General features: G+C 36.9%; 1 protein-coding gene across 1 annotated transcript; it reads left to right on the forward strand.

Annotated features, from left to right (window-relative positions):
- The first annotated feature begins 8,612 nt into the window (after nt 1-8,612).
- LOC110878380 (ankyrin-2) lies at nt 8,613-11,411 on the forward strand. The gene is made up of 2 exons (XM_022126675.2): nt 8,613-8,960; nt 9,203-11,411. The coding sequence occupies exon 2, from the start codon at nt 9,265-9,267 to the stop codon at nt 11,260-11,262; it is 1,998 nt and encodes a 665-aa protein (XP_021982367.1). The 5' UTR covers nt 8,613-8,960; nt 9,203-9,264; the 3' UTR covers nt 11,263-11,411.
- Nucleotides 11,412-16,293: the final 4,882 nt, after the last annotated feature.

A 16,293-nucleotide genomic window follows, 5' to 3' on the forward strand; every position in this document is an offset into this window, starting at 1 on the left:
CTGGCCCATTCGGATGGACCGCTCGATCGGCCGGGCTGCTCGATTGAGTGGGCCGTTCGATCGAGTGGGCCGTTCGATCGGCTGGTCCAGCCGATCGGCTGGGCCGCTCGATCGACTGGGCCGCTCGATCGACTGGGCCACTCGATCGGCCAGCCCGTCCAGCTGTTTTCGATGATTTTTGAGTGTTCTTCGGTGTTTTTGGTCGAGACGTTGTTGTGACGCATTGAACACTGAAATTCCATCAATTCCGACCTGTTCTATCGGCCGGGAATCACCCCGTTCCATCAGAACTGGCCGTTCTTGGCGGTTTTTCCGTGTTTAACCCGAAATTGGTCGTCTCTTCGGTAGGAATCAGATCCCTGACCAACACGACACTAAGAATGAGTAGAAGGTCGGTCTAAGCTCTGTTTCTACCATTTTTGTGCATGGATCAGATATGAAAACCTTGATTATTCTTGGAAATCCCTGGATTCTGAGTTGTTCTTGGTGGAATGAGGCCAACACTTGAAGTTCATAAGAACCTTGTGATGACATCACTATGAACATCTCAATCCATGGCTTTTTGATTAGAAAACATAGATTTGGACGAGATTCATGAAGAATCGCATGGAAACCATTCGGATCTGAGTTGTTCTTCTTGGGATGACATCATCCTTGAAGAACTCCATGGTGACATCACCCTAGAACACCCCAAATCCGTTGATTTCACGGTTAAAAGTCGAATTTTGAAAGGTAGAAAGATGAAGGATTGCATTTAGATCAAGGAAGTACAAGATTTGAGTTGAAAACTTACAAGAATCGCGAGAAATCGGAAGATTAAGGGGCTGGAACGTCTTGGTCGAGTAAGAGCAGCAACAACAAGTGTTTGAGGGTGATAGAGGGGTATTTATAGGCAAGGGAGGAGGAAAAAGGAGGAAAGGTGGGCCGGATCGGCTGGCCCGTTCGGTCGGCCGGCCCAGCCGATCGGCTGGCCTGTCCGATCGGACGGCCCAGCCGATCGGCCGGTCCGTTCGATCAGATGGGCCCAGCCGATTGGCTGTCTGTCCGATCGGGCGGCCCAGCCGATCGGCTGGCCCGTTCGATCGGGCGGCCCAGCCGATCGGCTGGCCCGTTCGATCGACTGGCCCAGCCGTTTGGCTGGCCCGTCCTTACGGAAGCCCTGGGTCCTCGTTTTTGGCGCGATTTTCGACTGTTTGGGCCGTAATTTTATATATTTATATAATTATTTAATTATTTATTATAATTAATCACAAAAGGGCCGTATATACGTATCTATATATCCAATATTCGGTGCGATGATCGAGTTACGCGTGCCTTCGAGTGCGTTCTTCGATGTGATGTGCCACAATGATTATCGGGGCACTACTTGCTCGTGTTGCCGTCATCGTCATGATGGCTGGAGGCATGGTACTCACCCGATAGTCTTTGTTAGTGTTGCTTGTTTACGTTTTGACGCCTCACGGTTATTGAGGAGGGTAGATTAAGTCCTCACTCAACAGCATCGTGAGTGTTATAATTTATAAAAATAGGTTTGTAATGGCGATAGAATAAGCGTAATTATTCGATTATACTTCGATTTAGCGATAGATCTGATATAGTTACATTATGATCCGAATCTCTGGTGCTAGGTGTAACGAGTGTATCGAGTAGTAACATCGCACGAAAGTGCGGGTTGTTACAATCATTTTATATATGAGTTTTTGTATTTAGGATCTTTTTATCATCTATTATATGTATTTCTTTGATTACATACATGTTAAAAGTAGTTTATATATGTTTAATTGCCAAAATTATATATATGTGTCATAACTAATTACATATATGTAAAAAAACTAGTTTACATATGTGTAATTATAAAATTACATATAAAAAATGATAAAATTACTCTTAACATGTATGTAATTGTAAAAATACACATAATAAATGATAACATTATCCTAAACATAAAAATATATAAATAAAAAGATTGTTTATTAGGAGTTCTGCGAGTTCTGTAAATATTTATGGTTCTAAAATGATCCTGCCCCTATATATATAACTAAAATTAATTAAACTCTAAAATAAATATTAATTCCAACATTACATTATAAAAACAACCTAATCTTAAAAAAATTAAAAAAACTACTAGTCTTCATCCGACATTGTTATCATTGGGTTCGTTTTGTGCGTTGTTCCAAATGTATTCCACCAAGTCCGCTTGTAGGTTTTCACGTGTGTACTCGTTACGTAGAGAGAATCCGTTTAAATCTTTGCTGTTCTACACTCACTAGACCAGAATTCTCGTTAGGCACGTTTTCTTCGTAGTCACAAATCGCTCTACCTTCGTCTTCGATGACCATGTTATGCAGCAAGATACAAGCATACATAATGTATCGCAACCTCTGTGGTGTAAAAGAACGTGCTGGATGTTCAATGATATGTCATTTTTTGTAGAACCACAAAACACCGTTCAATGTCTTTTCTCGCCCCCTCTTGAAACTTGGCAAATTTCTTTCTTTTATCGTCTGTCGGGTGCGGAATAGTTTTAACGATTGTAGAGTACGTTGGGTATATTCCATCCGCAAGGTAGTAGCCGCGCTTGTATTCCACCCCCGAAACCGTAAAACTGATGTCTGGACCTGCTCCTGCTATTACATCATTAAATATCTGTGATTGGTAGATGATGTTAAGGTCGTTAAGTGAACCAGGTAGACCAAAAACAACATGCCAAATCTAGAGATCCTACGGCCCCTAGCGTCGTATCGAAGTGTGAAAAACGGATCAGACTACTCCAAGTTGTCTGCTATACGTAAGAACAATCGACGACTCATTAGGAACCGACGTCTAAACATCGCGTCTGTATACACAGGTTCGTCGGCAAAATAATCAGCCACTAAATATCATGGCCAATTAAATATTAACAATGAAAAATAAATTAAATTAAATTCACTATTAACACTAAAAAAATTAAATACATTATTAAAATTAAATAAAGATACACTAAAGAAAATTAAATACCTTCTCGTTCTCGGTTTAAGGCGGATGCCCTAGTTTGCGGTTGTGACGACGTTTCTTCCTCTTCCTCCTCCTCCATGATCATCTGTGTTACGTGCATAATGAAGTTCGCAAAAAATAATTTGCCTTCACCCGAAGATGACGGACACCACGATAAAGAAGAAGACATGCCTATAATTTTAAAAAAAATATGGTGGTGTATAAAAAAAATGAGAGAGATTGGAAAGATTTGGGTTAAAAGTGGGGGAATAAAGGGATATATTTATAAAGTGGGAATGAAAAATATTTTTTTTTAAATTCTAGCTGTTTGTCCAACGGTTATATTTTTGTCCTTTTGCGCTCCGTCCTCAACGTCTAGCATTTGCCGTTCAAGACGACGCCGGACCCCAGAAATAGTGTTGGGGGGCGTTGTCGGGCCAGGCCGGCCCTAGACGATCCCCACATCGAGTGGCCTAATCACAAAAGGTATTACATTTAAGTGAACACACAAAGCTACATTCTTATATTTCATACAACGTTAGTCATTTTCTTCTTAACAAAAGCTAATCTTAATAACAAAAGGTATTACATTTAAGTGAGCACAGAAAGCTGCATTCTTATATTAGTATTGTGGGCTTTCGGATTGGTATGATGTTGTTTGGGTCTATGATGCTCTACCGAGACATGTTGTAAGCTTTCAAGATGATTTTATTTAGTTGTTAAATTGTTACAAGTTTATCACGTTTGTGTTGGTTGTTTTCGTATTGTTGGTTTCAATGTTATTTTGACTCTTCAGGTTTATCATGCCTATGTTGTTTCTTGTCGGTTGTTTTGCTTTACGTTTTTATGTGGTTGATAACGCTATTAGCTTTTCGTTTTGCATGAGGTTTGATGCTTTGATGGTTCATTTGTTTTTCTGGGTGGCGTATTTACGTTTTATGTTGTGGATGTATTTTTAAAGCGGACAATCGTTATCAAATTGTTACGTAACTTGTTGAGGTTGTGAAGATTCATTTATATAGGTGTGGCAACTAGAGTGGCTTCAACGAAGCCTGTGCTTGCAGCTGATAGTCTGAGCCTTAAAATCTATGTTATATAGTCTTACTTACTAACAGTTTGGTGCGTTGCAGATTGTACCTTTACCTTTGTTGGTTTGCCTTACTTCAGGTGACTTGCTCCTTTGGCTTTGACGAGTGTCACTTTGTTTTTTTATTTATGATTATTTGGTGTGCATTATTTGTTGTAGGATGTCTTCTTCACGCATGGACCCTATTGTTTTACAATAACTTAAGAAGCTTTTGGAAGATTTTATAGTATCAGATCGACTGCTATTCGAGAAGTTATGGCTTAACTGTGAGAGTTGCTAGCATACGCGAGAAACAGGTGGAGCTGGAAGTCTCCATTAATGCGCTTTATGCGCATGACGAAGGCCAAAAGGATGTTAAAGTCTAGCTTTAACATTACTTCGTAGCACTTATGTAAAATTGATTGTAAAATTCTTCTATATATTAAAAACTGAAGCATTTGAACAGTAATAATAATAATATAATATTCTTCTATATATTAAAAACTGACGCATTTGAACAGTAATAATAGTAATAATAATAATATAATAAGTATATTAACACTATAGGGTATGGGGTGAGGGTTGGGGCGTGGGTTGGGTACAGATACCCAAGTCACCATCTCGAGTGAGCTTGGGTTTCGGCGTGGCCTCTTGGGCGGGACTACGAGCATGACATGGCGGATCGCATTGGCCAAGATTTCTAGCCGTTTGGGCTAGCCGTTGGCCAACGGCTATGTTTATAAAAAAAGGAATGAGTAAATGGTATCGGGTGTCGGTACCGGTAACAAATTTAACAAACCGGAGGTTCGGCACCGGCATTTATCGGTTTTTACCCTCAAATACCGGTGTCGTACCAGTACCGACCATATCGAGCCGTACCGTACCATGTATATTCGGTACCGGTACCCACTTTTGGGATTTCAGTAATAGTATTTTCGGTACCGGTTGGTACCGAGCTAATTAAATCTTGTAGCAGCGTAGCAATACAAGTAATTGCACTGTTTAGATTATTTTTCATACACACAGTAAGTAAACTGTATTTTGTTTGAATGAGGTTTTATATACACAACAACTTATTTTGCTTTATTTTTTGTCTTTTTCTGTAATGCATGAATTGTAACATGTAAAATTAACTTGGATATTTAGATTATTGATAAACAAATCATATCAAATCCTATAATCAAACCAGTATCGTATCGGTACCAAATTTACTATAGCAAATCATTTTCGGTACCAATTCGGTACCCACCTTTTGGCGTTTTCAGAATCGTTACTTTCGGTTCGACACCGGTCTAGCGCCATACCTGTATTTATTGATTTTTACCTTCAAATACCATACTGTATTGTACCGAGCATTTTCGGTGCCGGTACCTAATTTCGATGATTTTCCGGATCGGTACCTTCGATGCCGTTACTGGTACCGAGCTCATCCATATTTTAGCGTGTTAACACCGTAATAACTGAACTGAAAACAACCGAATTTCCAACGTGTAGGACATGTGGGTCCTATTATTATATATTAGGTTATTTAAAATCGCTTTTTTTAGGACGGAGTAACTATCATTTTCACGACATTTTTATTTATGTTTTGATATTCGGTATCTGTTTACCGTTACGGACACGCGTTTTGCAGTCATTGGGTCCCCGCCGCAACACGCAGGCGGAAAATAACTAGTTTGTTTATAATATACAATCAATGCTTTTGTTATTTGACTTACTATTTTAGTTTGTATATTTATAGATTGTAAATTTCAAATTGTATTATTATATACAAACAATTTTGTACCTTTATATTACTTCGTATATTGTTACGTTGTAAATAATCAATCACAAAAATACATGACTTGTTTCAACATACATTGAATCATATGTGGTATCCTAATAAACCAAGGTTAAATAACTAACATCAACGAAAGTCAATGGCAATAGTTATACGGAACTTAATGTGGACATCCAATATTGTGGTTTTGGGGATGTCATCTATATCTATACTATATAATAAAAAAACTACTTTTAGGACACTTGTCATCATATCAGGCCATGTCTTATGAATAATTATTATTTTAATTTAATTTCTTCTAATTAATTATAGATAATACTCCTACTAAATATTATTTAGTTTAATTATTACTTTTATATTTATCTATTTACTTCAAATTCAAACTTAGTTATCTAATTTGATATTAGAGTAAATTACGATTTGACCCCTTGTGGTTATATCACTTTTATCTTTTTAGCCCAAAAAGGAATTTTTTAACATCTGAGCTTTCAACGTCTTTTTTTCTAACCCTTTTGGACCCTAATGTTTTTTTTTTCTAACCCTTTTGGCCCACAAAAGTAAATGGATGGGGTTAGTGTTAGGGGCCAAAAGAGTTAGAAAAAAAGACGTTGGGGGCTCAGATGTTAAAAGATTCATTTTTTTGCTAAAAGGGTAAAAGTGATATAACCACAGTGGCCAAAATTGTAATTTACTCTTGATATTAACTATATATTTGAACGTTTTGTTTAGTTTGGTATCAAATATATTTTACGAAACTTAAAATAAAATTAACTAATATTATTTATCATTTCTACATCTACAAGTTTTAATACACATGATTTTTAAAGATATAACTCTCTTTCAGATTTATTCAACACGTGTAATATACGGGGTTTTAAGGATGTAATTTTTTATTATTCGGTAGATTTATTCAACCCGTTTATACACAAGTTTTTTAAAGATACGATGTTTTTAGTATTTAATATACAAAATTACATTTATTTAATCTGTGTAATACACATGATTTTCAAAGATATAACTTTTTTATTATTTGATATATAAAATTACATTAATTTAACCCGTACAATATACATGCTCGATAAAGATATAAATTTTTATTATTTAATTTATTAAATTACATTTATTCAACCCGTGTAATACACGGGGTTCTAACCTAGTTTTATTATATGTAATTGCAAAACTGACTTTTACCTTATGCTATATCCAAGGGCGGCCCTGAGGGTAGGCGGGGAGGACTATCGGCCAGGACCCGATATTTTGAAGAACACCTTATTTAAAAAAATAAAACGATATGTATATGTAAAAAAAACTTTTTAATAGGGTATACTCATACAAACACCAACATAGGTCCACTTACAAAACTATTCTTATGGGTTAGATTAATTTTTAGCCCATTAGCATTAGGTCTAGACCTTTAGTGAGCACAATACCCAATTTCGTTAAGCCTAATGACATGTTTTTTCGAACTTGAACAAGGTACACGAATTTTTAAGGTCGAACTGACTATAAATCTACAAAGAATACATAGCATATTCAGATGAAGTGCCGCATCACAGAAATATTCGAATACTACTTATCAAATAATAACTGTTTCTTTATTACCGGTCACATGTTAAATTGATAACTACAATGTTTTTCTCTTTTACCTCCCACAGTCCCACTTAAGAACTATAATCCTTCATTTCTTTATTTGTTCAATGATAACTAAAATACCATTTCTTTAATTCTAGTTTCACAACTTCTTATCCAAAGTCCAAACTCTAAAAACTATAGAGCAAACTGTTAAAATGGTCCCTGAGGTTTGATCACTTTTGTCATTTTAGCCCAAAACTTAAATCTTTTAAATCTGGATCCCTGTGGTTTCAATTTTGTTACCATTTTCATCCAAAATCAAAATCTTGTCAAATTTTTTAATTAACAACTAGTTGTTTTGTCATTTTTCTCCCTTTTAATGAAGTGCAAAAATGGTCAGATTTTTTAATTTGTTATAATAAAACGTTAAAAAACCATTTTGTCTTCATTAAAAGAGAGGAAAAAGACAAAAAAAAAGTTTGATATTAACTGAAAAATCTGATCAGATTTTGATTTTGGATGAAAATGTCGACAAAATAGAAACCACAGGGATCCAGATTCAAAATGTTTGAGTTTTGGACTAAAGTGGTAGAAGTGACCAAACCTCAGGGACCATCTTGGCAGTTTACTCAAAACTATATTAAACTTCTTAAAAAAAAGTTTGAGAGTTAAATGTCATTTTAGTACTTATGGTTTTGGTCATTTTTGGCAATTTAATCAAAATGTTTCATTTTTCACCTGTGGGTCTAAAAAAGTTTCATTGTTGTCATTTTAGTCCACTGGGTTAACTTCATTCATTTTTTCTGTTAACGAGAAAAGCAATTCGGTCATTTTTTATGGCTGAATTGCTCTTCTAGTTAACAGAATTACATATAGAATAACCAAATTGCGCTTCTCATTAACAGAAAAAATGAATGAAGTTAACTCAGTGGACTAAAATGACAACGGTAAAATCTTTTTGGACCCATAGACGAAAAATGAAACCTTTAGACTAAAATGACAAAATCACCAAAAACATTTAAACTAAAACGACATTTAACTCAAAGTTTCATTACTTAATTTAGTAAAACAAGGTACATAACTGGTCAAAGTTAACCATTAACAAAAGTCCAAAAGAGTCTGAAATCCGTATAATAATAATAAATAAATATTCTTAAATCTTTAACTAACGTGTTAACAATCAATCGTATTGATACTCCCGCGTGACGATAACGACAAGGCGCGAATGCAATGTCTCGTCTTCCCATCTTTCGATCCTCTCCACTCTCTTTATTCAATTCACCTTTTTCTCTTTCAGGCATTTCGTCAAACACCTCCTCTCTGCATCTCTTCTGCCATTATTCCCTTTTACAGTTTTCACCATCGAATCTTCCCTTCCCCCCACACTCTTCCCGCCATATTCATATCCCTACACAACCCACTTCCCTCTCATCTTACTGCATCATAAGTTGCTACAATTTTCTCTTTGTTGTTGCTTTTATCTGAATCATGATTTACTAAATCCTCTTTTTGTTTGATTGTTTGGGTAATGGGGTTACCTTTTTAAAAGAGAAATCTTCAGTTCAAAGGGTAATGATTATTCTTGAATACTGTTGTTTAATGTTATGGTTTCAGTGATTTTAGTTACTGTAATGATGAATTAGGGTTAGTTTAACAGTGGTCATTATTTCTTTAAGTGAGCATGCTTATGCCTCTGACAAGCTATAGTGGTTACTTTCACATGATGTTTATGCTTTGATTGTGTTTTGAGGCCTTCAAAATGCCTTTTTTCACCCATTAAGCTTAATAATATTCTTGTTCTGTTATTGCAGTAATCTTGAACTTCAATTAGGGTGAAATTGATAACCATTTAGTGGGTGTGTGTTATAGATCAATGCCAACGTATTTTCCCCTCAGATGGGAGAGCACAGGGGACCAATGGTGGTTCGCCTCTCCGATCGACTGGGCAGCGGCCAACGGGCACTACGATTTGGTCCGGGAGCTTCTTCGCATGGACGGCAACCATTTAATCAAACTGACATCTCTTCGGCGTATACGCCGCCTCGAGGTTGTCTGGGATGATGAAGAACAGTTTGAATGCGTCGCCAAAAACCGATCTTTTGTAGCCCGGAGGCTGCTACACGAGGGCGAATGCAGAAGAGGGAAAAGCTCGTTAATCGGATCTGGGTATGGAGGGTGGCTTTTGTACACTGCTGCTTCTGCTGGTGACTTGCATTTTGTTCAAGAATTGCTGCAGAAAGACCCGCTTTTGGTTTTCGGAGAAGGGGAGTATGGTGTGACTGATATACTTTACGCTGCTGCTAGGAGCAAGAACTGTGAGGTTTTTTGGGTTATTTACGATTTCGCTATGTCACCGCGGTTTATGTCTGGTAATGGCAGAGAGTCAGAGGAACATATTGGGGAGATTCCGTTCGGTTACAAGCAGGAAATGAAGAACAGAGCGGTTCACGCATTGGCACGAGGTGGTAATTTGAAGATATTAAAAGAGCTTCTTAGTGATTGCTCTGTCGAAGATGTTTTAGCTTATCGAGATGTTCAGTGTTCGACGATCTTACACACAGCAGCTGCGCGCGGACAGGTTGAGGTGGTTAAAGATCTTATTTCGTTGTTCGGAATGATAAACTCGACGGACAAACAAGGCAACACGGCTTTACATATAGCGGCTTACAGAGGGCAGTTATCGACGGTTGAAGTTTTGATTCAAGCGTGTCCGGAGTCTATCCATTCAAGAAACAATGCGGGAGAGACGTTTTTGCATAAGGCGGTAACGGGTTTTCAAGCGCCTACTTTTCGGAGACTTGACCGCCAGATTGTTCTCATGAAACAGTTAGTCTGCTCGAAATCGTTTAAAATCGAAGAAACGATTAATGCTACAGATAATGAAGGAAGAACCCCTCTTCATTTAGCCATTAGTGGGAACTTACACAGCGACTTGGTGGAACTGCTCATGATTGCGGGTTCACTCGATGTGAATATCCGTGATAACAACGGTATGGCTCCGCTTGATCTTCTTAAGCAACGGCCAGGATCGGCTTCGTCGGAGCTACTCACTAGACAACTAATCTCAGCGGGGGCAACTCTCAGTAGCCAAGATTACACAGCAAGAAAGCTTTTTGCTTCTAGGTTGAGAATGGGCGGCAATGGTGGCGGCGGCGGTGGCGGTACTAGTCCCGGAACTTCCTTCAAACTGTCGGATTCAGAAGTGTTTTTGTATACCGGGATGGATAGTGCTACCTCTACTGCTTATGGTACACCGACTTTTAGTATGCATTCTCCAGGGCTGAGTCAACTCGACTCGAGTTCAAACTCAAACTCGAATGTAGAACCCAAGACTGTTAAAAAGAATAAGCAGAAGGGCATACAACGGTTTCTTCGGTGGATTAGAGCGATAAAGAAAGGAAAACAAGGTTCGGTTTCTACACAAAACTTTAAAGAAATCCCCGTTCCATTGAGACAGCAATACTCGAACGCATCATCACTTCCAAACAACAAAAGAACACTTGCTGCAAGGAGTAATCTTCCCAGTCCAACTGTCAAAAAGAAACTTGCTTCTGGATTGGTTAATGGTGTTATGCAGGCAATGCCACATTTAACCCGAGGGTCACGGTCTCACTCATTTTCGAAGTCGTCGTTATCTTCAGATAATTCGTTGGATAATAAACAAAAGGGTATCGACGTTGTGGGTTCATCGAACTCAAATCATATGTTTGATGACGGAGTTGATGAAGAACAAGGGGTGGTGAATAGCAGGCCATCGGTGAACCAGTGGCTGTGTTTTGGTGGCCCCGGGATACCTACTGAAGGTTCGGGTGGTGATCAACAGCGGCATGAGATCTTTGATCGTTCGACAGCTGAAATGATTGGTATTTGATTTGGTTAATCTTGTAGTTGGTGGTCTGTCGAACCTCTACTTGTTTGTCTAAATATGTGATGTTAGTTGTGAAATTGTCTTTGAATATTGACTTGTTAACAAACAAACAAGTGTTTGGTAAAATTATAAGCAGCATCTTTTTGACAGCATTTTGGAGATTTATTCATAATACAAATCACTTGAAAAAGTTACCTAGCATGTGCTCATGGCTTGCTGACTAAAATTTATCCATATATGTGCTCCGAGGCCTTTTTATCATGGGGCGAATGGATCGATCTTGGGATGGTTTGCATCACATGCACATTATCGTAGTGGCGGATCTAGAAAATCCTTAACGTTTAAAAAAAGGGTAACGAAATCTAAAAAACGTCAAATTTTTTCCAAAACTTACACTACCACCGGAGCGTCAAGGGGTAGCGGGGGCTACCCCTTATCATAAGGATGGTCCGCCCCTGCAATATCGTATTTTTGGTATATAGGTTTGTATACCCTCAAGATGTTTTATATTGGTGTTAATGGGTGCTAGCTATTGTATGCAATCTTGAGTTTTTGTTGTGTTGTAATTATTGTTTTGATGTTATATCTAGTCATTTTGAAGTGACTGGTCAGCCTTTGTGGTATTACAAAAACTTTATTGATTCTAAAAATGGATTTAAATAAGAGAAAAACACGAAATTAGCTAATTGTGAGGTGGGGTTGTTATGTCTCGATGGACATCTAACGTGACAGCTTGATCGCCTATCAACTTTTACTCTTTTATCTTTTACATTTGATTATAGTTTAGAAAATACCATGTCACATGAATACTATTGGGGTATCTACTTTATGCCTCTCCTATCATCAAGAATATTTGGTATACCCCATGGTTCATAATACGTGACTATGAGTCGTGTATAATGATATTTATACGCGTATAGTATGCAAAGTCATATACGAGTCATGTAGCACCTAAGTATTCAACTATTCATCATCATACTCAATAAATCCCACCAATAGCAAAGCTAAAGTTGGGTCTGAGAAAGATAAGATGTAAACAATCTTACCTCTGCCCCCATAAGAATAGAGAGACTGCTCCCCGGCATCAAGCCTTGGACATAAGACACATCACCCTCAATATTTGGAACAAAAGCCGATTAGCACCCAAGTATTCATGTATATTTTAATTTATCTTTCTGAAGTTAGTCCTCTTTTTGAAAAGGTCCCTTACAGTAGCTTTAAAAATTCTCAAATACGATACATATGATTCAAACGATTAACTAGAAGATTGAAGGTGTGTTAAGTATTGGGCGAGAGGTGCACAAATAAAAGGTATACCCTACCCAAAAACACCCCACGAAACCAGGTAATAAAAATTCGGGTATTCCCAACCCGGTTCCGTACGCGACCCTGTTCTATAATAGCCGGACTCAGGTATTATATCCTAACCCGAACCAAGTTTTGATAGGGTATTACCATTAAACCTTTGGGTGTACTTTAACATAACTTAGCTCCACCTAAGTGACACATCAATTTTTTTTCCTCATTTCACTTTGTCTCACTCTAAGGTTAAACAACGTAGTGGGGCGCGACCATGGGCCATAGCGCCGCTATGGCGCCGCCCACACCGCCCCCCCCCCCCGGCGCCATTACCAAAAAAAAAGAACGGCGTTAAATTTTTCGCGGCGCGATGAGGGGAATATTTTTGATTTTTGACCGTTTGATAACGGTCATATATATAAAAAAAAAAATTCAATTTTTTATACTTTTCACACTATAAATACCCTCATATTCTTCCATTTTTTTTACAACTCAATACATTCTCATTCTCATTCTCTATATATTTTTAAAAAACCTAGTGTCACCTTATAAAAAAAATGGGTTCCCCGTCGGAAGAGTCTTTCACCGAAATTTACCGAAGATATTTTTCGCCCGACGAAGACGCGGCCGAGGAAGAAGCGGTTACGAGTGCATGTACTTTTGTGGTACAAGCATTTGAGCACATTCGGCCTACTCCCCCTCCACGACCCATCTTGCGACGCACCTATATCTTGCGAGATCGTGAAGCCGCGAACGAGCGTTTGATGAAAGACTATTTTGATGCGACACCGGTTCACGGACCGAATGTTTTTAGACGACGTTTTCGGATGAGCCAAAGGTTATTTTTGCGCCTTAATAATGATTTGGAAAATAGGTATGATTTCTTTAAGCAAAGAATGGACGCACGAGGATATCTAGGCTTCACCTCAATTCAAAAGGTCACATCCGCCTTACGCGTATTATCATACGGAAACACGTACGACATCAACGACGAGTATTTGAAGATGGCGGAGAAAACAACCCGAGATACCTTGGAACATTTTTGCTATGGTAATTTTTATTGTCTTTTATTTATTTACTTTTATATATTTATTTTTTGGTAACTTATTAGTAAAACTTTTGTATATTAAATTATATTTTAGGAATATGCCAGTTATTTTTTAGGAGAGAACGAAGATGACACCGAAGAATAAATTTATTTTTTAGGTGTAATTTTTTTTAGTGTAATTTTTTTTTAATTTTAATGTAGTGTTTTTTATTTAATGAAATGTTTTTTTATTTTATAAAACTTATAAATTATTTAAAAAATTGAAAATTAAATTAATTGAGTAATGATTACACAGGGGCTTTATGACTACGGCCTCAAATTGCATAACGCCCCATAAAGCCCCTTGCTGACGTGGCATGCCACATGTCGCATAACGCCCCTTTGAGGGCTTTATGACTACACATGCCCTAAGGCCATGCGTAGTCATAACGCCCCTTTGTGGGCGTTATGCGACACGTTGCGCGCCACGTGTGCGGGTGGGCGTTATAGGGCGTTATGCATTTAAGCCCGTAGTCATAAAGCCCCCCCGCCTAATCATTACTCAATTATTAATTTCTAATTTTTTATAATTATTTTCTAAGTTTATAAAATTAAAATTCATTTCATTAAATTAAAAAAACATTACACTAAAAAAAAAACATTACACTAAAAAAAAAACGGTTCCACTAAAAAAAAAAGTTGGACTAAAAAAATAAAAAAATCCTTACACTAATTAACTCAAAACACAAAATCAGTCCAAAGCCCATATAAAAACAAAACACAAACTAGCCCAAAGCCCATAAATTAAAAACCCTAAAATTCTTCCTCTTCCTTGTCTTCCTTCTTCTTCTTCTTCGATAGATACCTGCAACACAAACACAAACACAAAAACAAAGTAGAAAAAGGAAAAAAAAAATCAAACAAACCCACACATCACGCCGCTATAGACATCGCGCCACCCCCTCATTTTCGATACATAGCGCCCCGCGTATTGGTGTGCCCGGCGTTTTGCCGGCGCCATGCTTGGGCATACCGCCCCACTACGCATTACCTAAGAAATGGTTTAACATGTTAACATAACTCATTTAATGCACTTTAACATTGAGTTTTTGTCTAAAAAAGAAAATAATAATTAATTCAATCTCTTAACATTGGGTTAACATGTTAACACATAACTCATTTAATGCACTTTAACACAAGAAGGGAGTGGTTTGCAATGTTAGTTAACATGCCATGTCATTGTTAACACTCTAGATGTTAGAGTACACCCCATGGCCTTAGAGATCAAAAATAGGCGTTAATTTTTGTGTATATATATATTTTTTTTAAATTTCGGCCCCGCCTATTAAAAATAGGCAAATTGGACTTAAATAATCCGAACTGACTTTTTTTTTGCCAATAATAAGTGAGTTTATTCCCGACAGTGGTCCCAACTTTTTCATTTTGTTTGTATAATGGTCAGTCGTTAGAAAAACATAACGGAGTTAAGTTTTTACTTCCAAATTACAAACTGCTGATTTCAGGTTTTTGATCAGAACGAGGATACGGGTCGATTGACGTAAAACTTACCTCGAAACAGTGCTCCAAACGACGAAAACGGTGCTTCAATTCGGGTGTTTAAACTTTCAATTAACAAAATCAAGCCGTTTGGAGCACCGTTTCGAGGTAAGTTTTACATCAATCAAATCGTATCCTCGTTCTGATCAACAACCCTAAAACATCGGTTTGTAATTCGGAAAAAAACTTAACTCCGTTAAGTTATTTTTAATGGCGGACCATTATACAAACAAAATGAAAAAAGTTGGGACCACTGTCGGAAATATACTCAGTTGAGATTATTATTGGCAAACAGAGCCGGTTCATATTATTTAAATACAATTTGCCTTAAAAATATATAATATAAAGTGAGTAATCTATACATATAATAAAGTAAATCATATAGGGACACATGGCGCTCTATTAGGTGATCTCAACTATTTTTTCCCGCCTAAATAAATAGATATAGATAATATTTGTTAATAAGATTTAAATAAAAAATATATTATTTTAATCTATAAATTTTATCTTTTACCCTAAACATATAGATATAGATAATATTTGTTAATAAGATTTAAATAAAGAATATATCCTAAACAAATAGATTTAGATAATATTTGTTAATAAAATTCAAATAAAGAATATATATTATTTTAATCTATGAATTTTATCTTTTACTATTTTTTCCATTTATATTTATCATGTCTTTACTTTATAATAGTGTGATTAATAAAATTGAATTATAATAAAATAAGAATACGTAACTCATGGCTTCTACTAATGTTTTAGATTTTTAATTTAAAAATATAAATGAACCTTTTTCTACTAAAAGCTCCAATTATTGAGGTCGCTGTAAATTCTTTCATCGCCGGAAAACTTCTTTTTGTCTGGAAAACTCAAGTTTTTGGCCGGAAAACTCAATATTTTCGTCCCAAACCTTTTTGTAACCTTAGATCGGACCTTTATGAACCTTTTCCGGTGATCGGAGACTAACAACATTAGGGTTCTGTTAGTCAGTGTCTATTGGAAGCCAATATGTTAATAGTTGAGACAGCCAGTTTTTAAATTGGAACTGCTAGCGGCCAACGACGAATAGTTGAGATTATTAAAATCTAATATTTCTTTCTTTAATTCAACTTTTCCCCAGTTTTGTTGGTGTGAATTTTGATGAC

Source organism: Helianthus annuus, chromosome 9 (assembly GCF_002127325.2).
Source record: "Helianthus annuus cultivar XRQ/B chromosome 9, HanXRQr2.0-SUNRISE, whole genome shotgun sequence".
Classification (NCBI taxonomy): domain Eukaryota; kingdom Viridiplantae; phylum Streptophyta; class Magnoliopsida; order Asterales; family Asteraceae; genus Helianthus; species Helianthus annuus.